Genomic DNA, 16,836 nt, shown 5'->3' with positions numbered 1-16,836 from the left:
TTGTTTGGTGGGTTATTCTGTCACGTTCGTTGTAACGATGAGACCAAGGTGCAGCGTGATTAGAATACATTCTTCTTTTATTAACGAAAATAACACTTATACAAATTAACCAAACAAAACGAACGTGAAGCTATAAACAACTAGTGCTGACATGCAACTACACATAGACAATAACCCACGAAATACCCAAGGAATATGGCTACCTAAATATGGTCCCCAATCAGAGACAACGATAAACAGCTGCCTCTGATTGAGAACCAATCTAGGCAACCATAGACATAAATAAAGAAAACAAAGACTACTAAAGTTCAGGGCGTGACAGTACCCCCCCAAAGGTGCGGACTCCCGACCACAAACCTAAAAAAAAAATAGAATTAGACGTAAAAACACCTAGAAATAACCCCATAAACATACAAAAACCCTAGACAGGAAAAAAACACATATCACCCTCGTCACACCCGTCACACACTAACCAAAATAATAAAGAAAACAAAGAATACTAAGGTCAGGGCGTGACAGTATGTATATGCTGGAAGTAGAAGCCTAAGTGTTGTTTTCCATTAGTTTACTCCAATTAGGGGAGGGATGGTAGGGTTAGGGTGAAAATAATAAATAATCATTACAAATAAATATATGGGGGACTGGAAATGATGCAGACACTTAGATTGATGGAAGGTGCAATCTATGTGCAATATTAAAGCTGATCTACCACCTAAAAATATATATATATATAAATAAATAAATAAAGTACAGGGGAACACTCTTACAGAGACAAACACACACAAATAATGTGATTACTGATTGTCCTCTTCAGGTTCACTTGGGCCCATGGTGACCTTTACCTTGAAGCTGGGCATCTCCATACTCAACGGGGGCAACATACTGGTTCAGCAGGTATATTAGAATATTTATGGAATCCATATACATTTTTTCAATATGTACAGTGCAGCTCGAATTTTATTGTGTATTTCCTTTTTGTAGAAAATGCTTGACTATCTGAAGGAAAAAAGAGATGCTGGCTTTTTCAAGAGTTTATCAGGACTCATGCAGTCTTGCAGGTAAAATTATCTCACAATACACAAACAAATCTTTGACGGTTTGACATTCAAGCAAAACAAAACCGTCCGTGTTGAAAATGATGTTGGGTCTCTTTCTTTGAACTTCCTTAGTGTCCTGGATTTGAATGCATTCGAAAGGCAAAACAAAGCAGAAGGTCTTGGGATGGTGACTGAGGAAGGATCAAGTAAGTGAGGAGAGATAAACAAGGGGAAACAGTATACTACCTCAGACAGACATGTGCACTGTAACCTCTCTCTCTCCTGTCAACACTACCTCAGACAGACATGTGCACTGTAACCTCTCTCTCTCCTGTAAACACTACCTCAGACAGACATATGCACTGTAACCTCTCTCTCTCCTGTCAACACTACCTCAGACAGACATATGCACTGTAACCTCTCTCTCTCCTGTCAACACTACCTCAGACAGACATATGCACTGTAACCTCCCTCCTGTCAACACTACCTCAGACAGCCATATACACTGTAACCTCTCTCTCTCCTGTCAACACTACCTTAGACAGACATATGCACTATAACCTCTCTCTCCTGTCAACACTACCTCAGACAGCCATATACACTGTAACCTCTCTCTCTCCTGTCAACACTACCTTAGACAGACATGTGCACTGTAATCTCTCTCTCCTGTCAACACTACCTCAGACAGCCATATGCACTGTAACCTCTCTCTCATGTCAATACTACCTCAGACAGACATATGCACTGTAACCTCTCATGTCAACACTACCTCAGACAGCCATATGCACTGTAACCTCTCTCTTGTCAACACTACCTCAGACCGCCATATGCACTGTAACCTCTCTCTCTCTCTCCTGTCAACACTACCTCAGACAGACATGTGCACTGTAACCTCTCTCTCTCCTGTCAACACTACCTCAGACAGACATGTGCACTATAACCTCTCTCTCCTGTCAACACTACCTCAGACAGACATATGCACTGTAACCTATCTCTCTCCTGTCAACACTACCTCAGACAGCCATATGCACGGTAACCTCTCTCTCTCCTGTCAACACTACCTCAGACAGACATATGCACTGTAACCTCTCTCTCCTGTCAACACTACCTCAGACAGCCATATGCACTGTAACCTCTCTCTCCTGTCAACACTACCTCAGACAGCCATATGCACTGTGACCTCTCTCTCTCCTGTCAACACTACCTCAGACCGCCATATGCACTGTAACCTCTCTCTCTCTCTCCTGTCAACACTACCTCAGACAGACATGTGCACTATAACCTCTCTCTCTCTCATGTCAACACTACCTCAGACAGACATGTGCACTATAACCTCTCTCTCTCTCATGTCAACACTACCTCAGACAGACGTATGCACTGTAACCTCTCTCTCTCTCCTGTCAACACTACCTCAGACAGACATGTGCACTATAACCTCTCTCTCTCTCATGTCAACACTACCTCAGACAGACGTATGCACTGTAACCTCTCTCTCTCCTGTCAACACTACCTCAGACAGACATATGCACTGTAACCTCTCTCTTTCCTGTCAACACTACCTCAGACAGCCATATACACTGTAACCTCTCTCTCTCCTGTCAACACTACCTCAGACAGACATATGCACTGTAACCTCTCTCTCTCCTGTCAACACTACCTCAGACAGACATATGCACTGTAACCTCTCTCCTGCAAACACTACCTCAGACAGACATATGCACTGTAACCTCTCTCTCTCCTGTCAACACTACCTCAGACAGACATATGCACTGTAACCTCTCTCTCCTGTCAACACTACCGCAGACAGCCATATGCACTGTAACCTATCTCTCTCCTGTCAACACTACCTCAGACAGACATATGCACTGTAACCTCTCTCTCCTGTCAACACTACCTCAGACAGACATGTGCACTATAACCTCTCTCTCTCCTGTCAACACTACCTCAGACAGACATATGCACTGTAACCTCTCTCTCATGTCAACACTACCGCAGACAGCCATATGCACTGTAACCTCTCTCTCCTGTCAACACTACCTCAGACAGACATGTGCACTGTAACCTCTCTCTCTCCTGTCAACACTACCGCAGACAGCCATATGCACTGTAACCTATCTCTCTCTCCTGTCAACACTACCTCAGACAGCCATATGCACTGTAACCTCTCTCTCTCCTGTCAACACTACTTCAGACAGACATATGCACTGTAACCTCTCTCTCATGTCAATACTACCTCAGACAGACATATGCACTGTAACCTCTCTCTCATGTCAACACTACCTCAGACAGACATGTGCACTATAACCTCTCTCTCTCCTGTCAACACTACCTCAGACAGACATATGCACTGTAACCTCTCTCTCTCCCGTCAACACTACCTCAGACAGATATATGCACTGTAACCTCTCTCTCTCCTGTCAACACTACCTCAGACAGCCATATGCACTGTAACCTCTCTCTCTCCCGTCAACACTACCTCAGACAGACATGTGCACTGTAACCTCTCTCTCTCCCGTCAACACTTCCTCAGACAGCCATATGCACTGTAACCTCTCTCTCTCCTGTCAACACTACCTCAGACAGACATATGCACTGTGACCTCTCTCTCTCCTGTCAACACTACCTCAGACAGACATATGCACTGTAACCTCTCTCTCATGTCAACACTACCTCAGACAGACATATGCACTGTGACCTCTCTCTCTCCTGTCAACACTACCTCAGACAGACATATGCACTGTGACCTCTCTCTCTCCTGTCAACACTACCTCAGACAGACATATGCACTGTGACCTCTCTCTCTCCTGTCAACACTACCTCAGACAGACATATGCACTGTAACCTCTCTCTCTCCTGTCAACACTACCTCAGACAGACATATACACTGTAACCTCTCTCTCTCCTGTCAACACTACCTCAGACAGACATATACACTGTAACCTCTCTCTCTCCTGTCAACACACAGAAAGAAATGTTTAGTGTTATAGGAAAGTAATTGTAGATTTGTTTGATTATAAGATGACAATTTATTTTCTTACTTTTGAGAGTCAAGTCCACTTGGTGCTCTTGTCAAATGCTGACCCATGATGCTCCATACACATTTCTTAAGTGTCTAAAACCCTACACAAGTATAACATATAAATGTTAAGTAGGTAATGTTGATTTCCATGTTACTCCATGTTGATTTCATCTGACCCCGCCCCCTTCCTCCCACCCAGCCACAGGGTCACAAGTCACCTGTCTTCTGATCTCCAACCAATCAATGCTCACAGACGAAACCAGTCTAAAATTACATTATTCCACTAATGTGATTATATGTGGTTTGCTCTTACTGCTTGTGCTACAGCCAGTGGTCAATGTGTTCCTATTAACACCTTGTTGTCCATTCTGAATCTGCCCGTAGAGAAACGTAATTCATTAATAAAGATTTACTGTACCCTACTCCATAGTGACAAAGGTAATGTTATGTCAGAACTGCATGTGGAGGCTAGTAATTCCTACAACCTTATGCACAAGCAATAACAGCAATCCATAAGGATACACCCCTTGCCATTATAATTGGTCAGCCAATGTCCAACCCACCAGCTAATGATTGGCCCATGTCTTTTTGTTGTGTTTGAAGGCTTGTGATAGGGCTATTACAGCCACATGATACAGAATTAGCGTGCCACATTCGCTCTTTTGTTTGTGATGGAAAAGCTCATCTCCATGTCACATATGTCACTAGACGAGTTCGTTTTGCATGGCCCGGTTCCCCGGGTAGGCAGAGATTGCACATTTTACACCATTCCATTGGTCCTTAAGTGAAATCTCCACCACCCGGGGCACCGGGCCATGCAAAATGAAGTGGCCCGTTGTGTCTGTGTTCATTTGGCAGGTAAACCTGTGCCACTGTATGTTCCTCAGTCACGTGATGTCCGAGTACTGTCTGTCAACAAGATAAAAAACACCAACTCCAAAACAACAGATCTATACACAATGTAAATTACCCACCGTAGAAGCTGTTGGATCTAATGGAGCGCATACAGTAAATGGCTATGTTCTCATACATACTCCAGCTCATTCCCATCTCATGTAACCAGGCATATGTGATGGGGACTGCAGTCCTGTAGTGATTCTCACTCCCCGTCTAACACCCGTCCTGGCAAACTGCATCAGAACCTGTAGACCTACCTACCTGAGACTCTTAACCGCATGTCTACTGTATGTCCAACGCCTAAAATGATGTCGATATATCTCTTCTTCTTCTTCCTTACTTCTTATTGAAACTCAATGTCTTCTCCTTGGCTTATGTCTGCTTTTTTTGTTTGTTTGTTTCTTCTTATCATTTTTTAACTCATCGGTCGCAGTCAACGTGAGTGAGCGGGGTAAATACACGGTTTAGATTCTACTCATTTCGCCATCCTGATTGCTCTTCGTCCAGTTCCCACCTCTTCCCCCTCCCCTCAGTCTGGAATGTGATAATAACCTACTGCTCTGATCTGAAGGAACACATGCATGCTCAATAAGATATTGGTCTGATTGTTCAAGCCATAGCTTTAGACCCAACTGACTCTTACCTCTCTCTCCTATACAAAGTTACTGCTTGTCTGCTTGTTGTGTGTGGAAACTTTTATTTATTTTTATATTGATATTACTAACCAATATTAATTGATAAAGTAAATTAGTAATAAGAATAAAATGTCCAAAGCTTTGCTTGTATCTGAAGGACCGAGCAACAAAGCTCAGTTTTATTCCTATTATCCCTCCCTCTGTCCAGTATGTATATCAAGTCAAAGTGATATGAATGTCTCATAGAGAGCATAAGACTTTCATGACAAAGTATCCTAGTCTAGGAGCTAGAGGACTATACAGCAGCTTTGTAGGGAAGTGAAAGTTATGCTGGCCATGGTGTAAGCTTGTGTTAGATCAAGCTGGGGGGGTCATCTGGTTTCTAGCCCCCTCCTAACCAAAGGGGACAGTCGTCAATCTCATCTCCTGTTTCCAGGTTCCAAGGTACTGCAGAACGATGAGTTCACTAAGGATCTGTTTAGGTTTCTGCAATTGCTCTGCGAGGGACACAACAACGGTATGTCCAACACTTTACACAGAACACCGTACCGTACGTACTTGTGACAATGTTCAATATATATCATTACCGTACTCTGCTGAAAGGGATCCTCTTTTTTCCATTTGACCCCCTTTCCCTTTCTTCAGACTTCCAAAACTTCCTGCGGACTCAGACAGGGAACACAACCACAGTAAATATCATCATCAGCACTGTGGACTACCTGCTCCGTCTGCAGGTATAATACTATCCCCGCCCTCACTCCCTATATGCTTTATTGTGTAGCGTCTGTTTATATTGTCCTGTGTTGATTTATCCAATATTAGGAATCCATCAGTGATTTCTACTGGTACTACTCTGGGAAAGACATCATGGATGAGGCTGGCCAGCGGAACTTCTCCAAAGCCCTGGCTGTGGCCAAGCAGATCTTCAACTCTCTCACTGAGTACATACAGGTAACACAAGCTGGAAGAAACTAACCTTTACGGACAGGAATGCATTGTATGGTTAATCATGGTTATCGTCCTGACTATAGTGATATCTTCTCTGTGTGTCCCCAGGGCCCGTGTATTGGGAACCAGCAGAGTCTGGCCCACAGCAGGCTATGGGATGCAGTGGTGGGCTTCCTGCATGTGTTTGCCAATATGCAGATGAAGCTCTCACAGGTAATACAACTAAGGACCATTTTCTAATCAACTCACTCCTTGTCAACCAGTGGCTCAATATTAGATCTATCAATTCAGATATGAAACTGAATAGCATCTGGTTAGTGTGATACAACATCAAACTGTATGTGGATGGAGAGTTCACATCCTGACTTTCTTACCAATCAGCTGTTGCCACAAGAGGTCCCTCTTAGTTCAGGGATGTTCTCTGCAGCATGCCTTGGTGACAGGCTTTTCTCCCTGCCTTAATTTGAAATGTTGTGAAGGCTATGTGATCCATCACTCCCACAGCAAGACACCTTGGATGTGCTTTGTAGCCAATAACCCAGGTGGGATCAGAATGAAACCTCTCGGACCGTTAGACCGCCTCGGCTTATCTCAGGGTTATCCGGAGGGGCAGGGCTGTTTGCAAGTGACCAGATTGACAGGGCTGCCGGGTGCGTTTTGATTAAGCTAATCAAAGTCCCTCCTCAGATTTATTGCATGCTGGGGAGGTCCAAAACGAGTCATCCCCTCCCAGCCATCTGCTCTGGCCCAGCAGAATGACATTAGGCCATGTGCTGATGGATGGCTGGGGCCTAGCAAATCCTACAGTAGCGGGTCCCAGTGCTTGCAGAGGGCCTTGATCTATCCAAATGGCGCTCTGGGATATTAGCAATGGACTGGCCCCTGACAGAGCGGCACTAACCTTGATTGGGTGCAGAATGTGTCTCAAAGTTGCTTTTGTTTCCTGTCCCCCCAGGACTCAAGTCAGATTGACTTATTGAAGGAGCTGCTGGACCTGCAGAAGGACATGATTGTGATGATGCTCTCCCTTCTGGAAGGTTCTATTACACCTTTTTATCTCAGTCGTGACTCATCATGGAACACAATGTGGCTATCAGATGACACTGATAGAACAGAGTTAGCTACTAACCATTTGATCCTTTATCCCTAAAACTGTAAACACATGTATTTGCTTGAACTGATTTTGCATGGTATCAAACATCTAGACGATCTACCTTGACAACAAAATAAGCAGATTGTGTTATGGTTACTGTGTACTTTGTATTGTATGTCCTAAACTTTAGTAACCCTCGCTACCCTCCTACAGGTAATGTTGTCAACGGAACCATTGGCAAACAGATGGTGGACACCCTGGTGGAGTCCTCCAGCAATGTAGAGATGATCCTCAAGTTCTTCGACATGTTCCTCAAACTCAAAGACCTGACCTCCTCGGACAACTTCAAGGAGTACGACCCGGACAGCAAGGGAGTGATCTCCAAGAAGGAGTTCCAGAAGTCCATGGAGAACCAGAAGCAGTACTCCCAGTCAGAGATTGAGTTCCTGCTCTCCTGCGTTGAGGCTGACGAAAACGACATGTTCAACTACGAGGAGTTTGTTGAACGTTTTCATGAACCGGCCAAGGACATTGGTTTTAACGTGGCGGTCCTGCTCACCAACCTATCAGAACACATGCCTCACGACGCCCGTCTAGCCACCTTCCTGGACCTGGCTGAGAGTGTAATCAACTACTTCGAGCCCTACCTGGGCCGCATCGAGATCATGGGCGGGGCCAAGCGCATCGAGAGGGTCTACTTTGAGATCAGTGAGTCCAGTCGTACGCAGTGGGAGAAACCCCAGGTCAAAGAGTCCAAGAGACAGTTCATCTTTGACGTGGTCAACGAGGGCGGGGAAAGCGAGAAGATGGAGCTGTTTGTCAACTTCTGTGAGGACACCATCTTTGAGATGCAACTGGCCTCCCAGATCTCTGAGCCTGACTCAGTGGAGCGTCTCGAGGAGGATGAGGAAGACAGCCAGAGTGTGGAGGAGGAAGAGGAGGAGGAAGAGGAGGAGAGAATGATGGAGTCTCACTCAGCCTTCACAAACTCCTGTGTCTCCATGAGGAAGAACCTGTCCAGCTTCCGCCAGCTGCTCACCTTCAAGAGCATGCGGCGGCAGTACAGGAATTTCAGGAAGATGAGTGTGAGGGAGATGGTTCGAGGGTTATTCTCCTTCTTCTGGAAGATAATCACGGGCCTCTTCCGCTTCCTCTACAACCTGGTGTGGGGCTTCTTCCACATCTTGTGGTCCTCCATGTTTGGTGGGGGCCTGGTGGAAGGGGCAAAGAACATGAAGGTTACAGACATCCTGGGGAACATGCCTGACCCCACACAGTTTGGTATCCATGGCGATGTGCTGGAGGCAGAGAAGATGGAGGCGAGCGAGGCATCGTCGGTTGCAGAGATGGTCCAGATGGCCCAAGTGGACAAGGCAGAGGCCGACCTGATGGCTGAGCTGCTCAACATTCAAACCAAGAGCCAGGGGGGCAAGCACGCAGCCGAGCCAGGTCTGGGGGACATGGGTGAAGTGGTGGGGGTCGACGCCCCCTCTTTAGCCACTGCCGTCAAACAGAAGAAGGCCAAGGTCTGTACCTGGATCTCCTCAGAAATCACACATGTTCAGTCTTAGAAAAAGAGTAATGGTTATCTGTGTAAGGTCAGGCCTCTGTAATGTATATGTCACATAATGATTAGGTGCAAAAATTAGCTGTACCCTCTTAGAAAAAAGGGCTATTTAGAACCTTAAAGGGTTCTTTGGGCTGTCCCCATAGGATAACCTTTTGAATAACCCTTTTTGGTTCCAGGTAGAACACTTTTGGTTGCAGGTAGAACCTTTTTAGGTTCCATATATAACCTTTTCTACTTGGAACCCAAAAGGGTTCTACCTGGAACCAAAAAGGGTTCTACCTGGAACCAAAAAGGGTTTTCCTATGGGGACAGCAGAATAATGTTTTTGGAACCTGTTTTTGTAAGAGTGTAGTTTAACCACATTCCATGTGTTTCTTGAAGGAGGCTTCTACTATGGAGCCTGCCAATGGAGATCACAAAGCCAAGCCAGAGAAGGCAGAGTAAGTGACCTCATAAAGTCCTTGATGTGATGTGATTGCACCTGATTTGTTTCCCAGTGTGGACACAATATTCCCTACCAGGCTCAGCCCTATCATCATTTGTTTTGCTCCTGGTGGAAACTGAACTGATTTGTTGAGTCTGAACCCACGGGGTGTGTGTTTGTAACTGCAGCCCAGATGACGAGGAGAAGAAAGACAAAGCCAAAGAGGAGACTCCACCTGAGTCCCCACCAGAAGAGGAGAAGAAGGCCCCCAAGAAGAGACCGGGACTAAAGAAAGAGCCCCCAGAGGCCTTCATGGCCAGATTCTTCTCTGGGCTGGAGATCTACCAGACCAAGATGTTGGTGAGCACACTCACCCATTTTGTTGAGCCCTGTAAATCACAACAGTACATTCATGTTTGTCCTGTTGCATATGACACAAATGTATGAGTACTATACACTGAGTGCACAAAACATTAGGAACTCTTTCCATGACATAGACTGACCAGGTGAATCCTGCTGAAAGATATAATCCCTTAATAATTGAATATTTTAAATCCACTTCAAATCAGTGTAGATGAAGGGTAGGAGACAGGTTAAATCATTATTTGTAAGCCTTGATACAATTGAGACATGGATAATGTATTTGTGCCATTCGAGGAGGAATGTGCGAGACAAAAGATTTATAAGTGCCTTTGAACGGGATATGGTAGTAGATGCCAGGCGCACCAGTTTGAGTCAAGAACTGCAACGCTGCTTGGTTTTTCACACTCAACAGTTTCCTGTGTGTTTCAAGGATGGTCCACCACCCAAAGGACATCCAGCCAACTTGACACAAATGTGGGAAGCATTGGAGTCAACATGTGCCAGCATCCCAGTGCAACGCTTTCGACACCTTGTAGAGTTCATTCCCGACAAATTGAGGCTTTTCTGAGGGCAACTCAGTGTATACATGTGTGTTTTGCAGAACTATCTGGCCAGAAACTTCTACAACCTGCGTTTCTTAGCGTTGTTCGTTGCTTTCGCCATCAACTTTATTCTGCTCTTCTACAAAGTAAGTCAAACCCTATCTAATCAAATAGAGCACAGTGTTGCTGTTGAACTGCCATGGATATAAACTGGGTGTTTGTTGTGTCAGGTGACTGGCGATGATGGGGATGACGATGATCCAGACCCCTGGAACGGTGGTGGAGGTACTGATGAAGAGGAGGATGAAGGTGGGATGGAGTATTTTGTCCTGCAGGAGAGCACCGGCTACATGGCACCTACACTGCGCTTCCTGGCCATACTACACACAGTCATCTCTTTCCTGTGTGTGGTGGGATACTACTACCTGAAGGTACATTTTGTGAACACACACACATACAGATAACTAACTCATCGACACCGACATCTTTATAGTATCCCTAGAGGATGTATTAACCATCATTATAATGGACTAGTAATTCAAACTTAGATATCACACTTTTCGAAGTGGTCAAAATCCTTTATATTGTGATATGAGAACTAATTTAACACCAATACATATCCCCCCTTTTTCTGAAGGTGTATTTGGTGAAGTAATCATCAGAGTGCAATGGTATTATATCCAGACAGTGCCCTGTGGAGCTGTGATCTAATGTTCCATCTCTCTGTCTGTGTCCCCAAGGTGCCTCTGACGGTGTTCAAGAGAGAGAAGGAGATCGCCAGGAAGCTGGAGTTTGACGGCCTCTACATCACAGAGCAGCCGTCAGACGATGACATCAAAGGACAGTGGGACCGCCTCGTCATCAACACCCCGTGAGTCAAACAGAACAAACTAGAATCATCACTTTGGTATTTGATTGTAGTATTCAGATTGTGGACTGATTGTCTACACCAGGGATTTTGTTTGTAACTTCCTCTCATGTAAATCCTTCATGTGATAATTCTATATTCTATCCTCTGTTGTATAGTTCCTTCCCTAATAACTACTGGGACAAGTTTGTGAAACGCAAGGTAAGTAGACAGTATTTAATTCATTCTTGTTGGGCTTGTAATTTATATTCACCAGATCAATACCACTTGGTCATGCTCATACTATTACTACTATTTACTGTCAGTTTCTCCTTGTTATCCTGGCCTGCTGCTGTTAGGTGATCAATAAGTATGGAGATCTGTATGGAGCAGAGAGGATAGCAGAGCTGCTGGGGCTGGATAAGAGTGCTCTGGACTTCAACCCCACAGAGGAGACAGTGGTGAAGGAGGCATCGCTGGTGTCCTGGTGAGACCCTGGGAGAGTGACCTATAATAGAGTTATCGGGTTAGCATACACAGAGTGAAGTCAAAAACAATACCATTCACATCATTCCACCTCTTTTGACAGGTTGAGCTCTGTCGACACCAAGTATCAATGCTGGAAAATGGGTGTGGTGTTTACAGACAATGTGAGTGTCCTACATTTACAATGAACATCATTTGGTATATGATAACAACACATTATTGACTTGATCTGACTGATCTGTTTCTATGTTGTGTGTCCCTACAGTCGTTCTTGTACCTGGTGTGGTACACCACCATGTCCATCCTGGGTCACTACAACAACTTCTTCTTCGCTGCCCATCTGCTGGACATCGCCATGGGCTTCAAGACCCTCCGGACCATCCTGTCCTCAGTCACCCACAATGGCAAACAGGTGGGTGGATGCCATTTGACCACCAGGCAGCAGGGGTCAGTGTTGAGTTAGAGCTCTAGTTCTACTCTGGTATTAACCATAGAGCTAAAGTATATCATCGTGGTAGTAACCTGAAGTATTCTCTATGTGTCAGCTGGTTCTGACTGTAGGTCTACTGGCGGTGGTGGTGTATCTGTACACTGTGGTGGCCTTCAACTTCTTCCGCAAGTTTTACAACAAAAGTGAGGATGAGAACCAGCCGGATATGAAGTGTGACGACATGATGACTGTGAGTTCCTGGATTTTTTTGACTAAAATCATAATGTAGAGGCCACACTATAAAAAAACAAATAAAATCATTTATAAAACATCAGCCCAGTTCTCAACAATATTTTAACTAAGGCCTAACCATCCTGTTTGGGGCCTTTTGAGTGGTCCTATTCTATTTCCAACCCTATTCCATTTCCAACTATCCTGTGGCTGAAACCTCTCTCTCTCTCTCTCTCTCTCTCTCTTTCTCTCTCTCTCTCCCCCCCTCTCTCTCTCTCTCCCCCCCCCCCTCTCTCTCTCTCTCTCTCTCTCTCTTACCTTCTATCTGTTCTTTCTGTCTCTCTCCCCTCCATCAGTGCTACCTGTTCCACATGTATGTTGGTGTGAGGGCAGGGGGTGGCATCGGAGACGAGATAGAAGACCCTGCGGGCGACCCCTACGAGCTCTACCGCATCCTCTTCGACATCACCTTCTTCTTCTTCGTCATTGTCATCCTGCTGGCTATCATCCAGGGTACATACTGTACTGGTCTGGCTCACAGAGGGCAGTTTCGGAGACAACGCGGGGACCAGGGTGAGACCAAGCAGGGTCAAAGTCACTCTGGCTCCCTGGTGTCAAAGTCACCCTGGTCCCTGTGGGCAGAAAGGGGCTGTGTAAAGGGCTGTGCAGCTATGTACGTCTGTCTGTCTCTACCGGGCCCTGATAGCAGACAGACTGACAAACTCCCTCCTACACAGTAATGTTTCTCTCACAGTCAGACAGTATCAAACTGTCCAATGGTTCTTCCACCTCAGACTTAGACAATCAGTCAGCCTCATGCCTCTCCCACAGACACACTGAAACTGTCAACTCGCCTCACAGTCATTCACCAGAACACACAGACAGATACAGATGTAGCCTGTACCTTAATACAGAGTAATGCTGCTTCCTGTTGTCAGAAGCTGTTCAACCATGAAGTATTTTACACTGCAATGCAAAAGCCGGGGGAAGGAGAATTGTATTAAATTGCCATGTCCATGAAGAAACATGTTCACTGTTGGTTGTTGTGGCTGCAGGTCTGATCATTGATGCTTTTGGAGAGCTGAGAGACCAACAGGAGCAAGTGAAAGAGGATATGGAGGTGAGAGACTGATTTGCATCTGTAGTACAGGTCAGCAGAGGACAATTTTGGAATATATTATCTTTTTTCTCCTCAGACCAAATGTTTCATCTGTGGCATCGGCAATGACTACTTTGACACGACGCCTCACGGCTTTGAAACACACACCTTACAAGAGCACAACTTGGCCAACTACCTGTGAGTATCCCTCTGTATCTAGACTGGATGTAACCCAGCACTTTAAAGCTAGACTTTTTCATCTAAAGTATCAATTAGCCCACGTCTTTTGTCTTCCTGCATCTTTATACTTGTTTACTATTAAGTCACCTGATTGATGGCTTTTACACAACAGTAGATGGTATCTGGTATCTGTGCCAAAGTTAAAAATACCTGCAGTGCCTCATAATGCCAGCACCCTTTCCCCCTCTAGGAGCTCAATGCTCATCTATTGTTTATCTGTGTGAGTTTGCTGGACAATAGGAAGCCATGTGGCCTTAATCTGCCCGCTCAGTCAGCTGGAGGATGCTATGACGCTATCCTCATTAGCTCATGCTGTTTAAGTTGGTTGGAAAATAGTTGTGTGATATTCACTTACATTTATTCACGCACATTTTGATTTGGTTAACAGTCGTGGACAGACTCAGTAATCTGATTGCTGCTCTATGCTTGAGGATAGGACACGTGGATGATTGATAAGATCATCAAGAACTCTAACATTATACTTGAATGAATCTTTTATTCCCTCCTGCTATATCTATTTGTAGTTCTGAAAAGGTCAGTTGCTCTTTGAATGTTGAATGATACTAGTGAACCATGATCGTGGATAAGTGGTCATTTTCATGTCTCGCCATTTTGCTTGACAGGTTTTTCCTGATGTACCTCATCAACAAAGATGAGACAGAACACACTGGCCAGGTATGGAGCTTGTCACCCTTTTGTCCCCTTAGTCCTGAGAAAATGTTGCTTGTCATTTCAGGAACCAAAGGTTACTATATATTGACCCGTCTGTTTGTCTGTCTGCTTCCTCTAGGAGTCATACGTGTGGAAGATGTACCAGGAGAGGCAATGGGACTTTTTCCCCGCTGGAGACTGTTTCAGAAAGCAGTATGAGGATCAGCTTGGATAGTGCTGACAGACAGGATTGCAGTCCTACAGAGAGCTGCTCCAGATCCACTCCCACTTCCTCTTAACAGCTGAGGACGGTTGATAACCATTCACCGCCTATTGCCTCCTTGAAATGTGTGAGACTGACTAGAGGAGAGGGGAGACGCTATCTTTCATATGACGGAATAACCATTTTCACATCAACATCAAATGTACTTCTACATGTTACCTTTGGTACAGAGAGTGATTTTACCACAACCTGCCCAGACATTTGATTTCAGTTTGGTACTATTTTTTCATTGTTTTTTGACAAGGTGTTGCCTTTTCCTCCACATAACCCCAAACCATTGCACAAATGTTTGTCTTTTTGAGAAACACTGGGTTGTGTGGGGTTATGGGACAACGTGTGAGTCTGGGCCCGTACGAATATGCACAAGAAGACTACTTCAATATTTCAAGAATGATGAAAATGACACTTATGCCAAAAGATAGGGGGAACAGATTTATACAGAGAGCCAATGTGATATAAGAACGTTTTTAAGATGTTGTTACAGTCTCATGCTTGCAGAGATGAAGTATTGAATATAGAGGACTTGACAAGGTGAACGGTTTATTATATGATGAAATGCCTAAATCAAGTACTGATGAAGTGCCTTATCTACATTACGACACAGCTATGCAAAACCATGTGTTTTTCTTTCTGAGATGGAAGTGCAGTAGTTTTCCTGGATAGCTGTTCAGTGTCATTTGTTTGTGGCTTATGTTTTTCATTTGAAAAAGTATGAACAGTATTGAGTTTTTTGCCAACTGCAGCGTCCTAACTGCAAACGTACATGGTACAAAGAGTATAAATGACACACGTCTAAGTATATCACATGTCAGAATTTATTAAACACCTTGAAACAAAAACAACAACAAAATAAATTGCTATTGTATGGCCATTTGTATGTAGTAACTTTGCTGAACCGTGCATTTTTTCTGAAGGGAAAATAAAGAAATGAATGCAATAAATGAAGTCTCTTCACACAGTGTTTCTTTAAGGATTTGATTAAACTTTTTTTGCTATTGTTAAGGACAAAGTATGTAGCCTACAGTACAAACTACACTCTTAGGAAAAAAAAGTGCTATCTAGAACCTAAAAGGGTTCTTTGGCTGTCCCCATTAGGGAACCATTTGAAGAACCCTTTTTGGTTCCATGTAGAACTATTTTGGTTCCAAGTAGAAACCTTTTGGGTTCCATGTAGAACCATTTCCAAAAAGGGCTCTACCTGGATCCAAAAAGGGTTCTCCTATGGGGACATCCGAAGAACCCCTTTGGAACCTTTTTTTCTAAGAGTGTACAGCAAGCTTGCGTGTCATATCTCACTGTCCAGTTGGTCCTCTACTGACCCCTACATCATGTCCCAACGTCACTCTGAGTTCATATCAGGGGATTTAGAGTTTTTTTAAAGCATTGCATCATTTCCTTCCAAGAAATCATCTACATGTGAAGCTGAGCCTCTGGCTCTCCTTTACCCATCAACATGGCCTACAGTTTAGACCTGACTGTTACAGCTTAGATCTGACTGTTAGGTGTTAGCTAGGGTGGCCTTGAAGGTTTACCACATTCAGTCTCCACATTAGGTATTTTAAGCTTTGTTTTTAGTAAGATAGTATAATCAGTCCTAGCTTTAGGTTTTAGCTAGTAGCTACAGAGTAGTGTTGGTCAGTACCTGTCCAGTCGTAGCAGGGTGCAGGTGACATGCAGGACATAAGCAGGCTGGCTCCCTGCCTTGGCCGATGGGAGTTTTATCTATATTACCCACGTTGCCACCTGTCCCTCCCACCTCAGTACCACACTGGGCTGCAGCCTGGCATCCCTCTAACCTCACACAGCCATCCCTAACCAGCCTTACAACCTCTGACATGTTGATGTCTGATCAAGTTTTTAAGTCATTTTAGGTGAATGGACTGAAGCTTACTAAAGAGCGAATTACCATTTCAAAATCCCTGAAATTATAACAATCTTCAATAATTAGACATAATGAGCGCAGCAGGAACCCACTCTGGCTAATTTAAAATAATGTTGAAGCTATTAAATTACTGGAGACAAATTATACGCATTAAATGTT

At 44.4% G+C, this 16,836-nt stretch overlaps 1 protein-coding gene across 1 annotated transcript in view; it reads left to right on the top strand.

Moving 5' to 3' along the window:
• LOC110498363 (ryanodine receptor 3) overlaps positions 1 to 15,736 on the top strand; it is a 96,978-nt gene extending 81,242 nt beyond the window's left edge. The window contains exons 71-95 of the mRNA XM_036954899.2: positions 815 to 894; positions 982 to 1,058; positions 1,170 to 1,243; positions 5,387 to 5,404; positions 6,025 to 6,105; positions 6,234 to 6,322; positions 6,411 to 6,539; positions 6,645 to 6,749; positions 7,492 to 7,573; positions 7,843 to 9,155; positions 9,581 to 9,639; positions 9,812 to 9,983; positions 10,588 to 10,674; positions 10,759 to 10,959; positions 11,269 to 11,399; positions 11,555 to 11,597; positions 11,735 to 11,862; positions 11,965 to 12,025; positions 12,127 to 12,273; positions 12,407 to 12,541; positions 12,879 to 13,035; positions 13,578 to 13,642; positions 13,719 to 13,819; positions 14,485 to 14,536; positions 14,652 to 15,736. Coding sequence (XP_036810794.2) covers positions 815 to 894; positions 982 to 1,058; positions 1,170 to 1,243; positions 5,387 to 5,404; positions 6,025 to 6,105; positions 6,234 to 6,322; positions 6,411 to 6,539; positions 6,645 to 6,749; positions 7,492 to 7,573; positions 7,843 to 9,155; positions 9,581 to 9,639; positions 9,812 to 9,983; positions 10,588 to 10,674; positions 10,759 to 10,959; positions 11,269 to 11,399; positions 11,555 to 11,597; positions 11,735 to 11,862; positions 11,965 to 12,025; positions 12,127 to 12,273; positions 12,407 to 12,541; positions 12,879 to 13,035; positions 13,578 to 13,642; positions 13,719 to 13,819; positions 14,485 to 14,536; positions 14,652 to 14,747 — 3,683 coding nt within the window. The 3' untranslated portion in view covers positions 14,748 to 15,736. The remainder of the gene's footprint in view (positions 1 to 814; positions 895 to 981; positions 1,059 to 1,169; positions 1,244 to 5,386; positions 5,405 to 6,024; positions 6,106 to 6,233; positions 6,323 to 6,410; positions 6,540 to 6,644; positions 6,750 to 7,491; positions 7,574 to 7,842; positions 9,156 to 9,580; positions 9,640 to 9,811; positions 9,984 to 10,587; positions 10,675 to 10,758; positions 10,960 to 11,268; positions 11,400 to 11,554; positions 11,598 to 11,734; positions 11,863 to 11,964; positions 12,026 to 12,126; positions 12,274 to 12,406; positions 12,542 to 12,878; positions 13,036 to 13,577; positions 13,643 to 13,718; positions 13,820 to 14,484; positions 14,537 to 14,651) is intronic.
• Positions 15,737 to 16,836: the final 1,100 nt, after the last annotated feature.

The sequence above is a fragment of the Oncorhynchus mykiss genome, chromosome 19 (genome assembly GCF_057628025.1).
Source record: "Oncorhynchus mykiss isolate SJ-2025 chromosome 19, ASM5762802v1, whole genome shotgun sequence".
NCBI classification, from domain to species: domain Eukaryota; kingdom Metazoa; phylum Chordata; class Actinopteri; order Salmoniformes; family Salmonidae; genus Oncorhynchus; species Oncorhynchus mykiss.
Note: the sequence above shows the minus strand (reverse complement) of the source record. Positions and strands in the feature narration are given on the sequence as shown.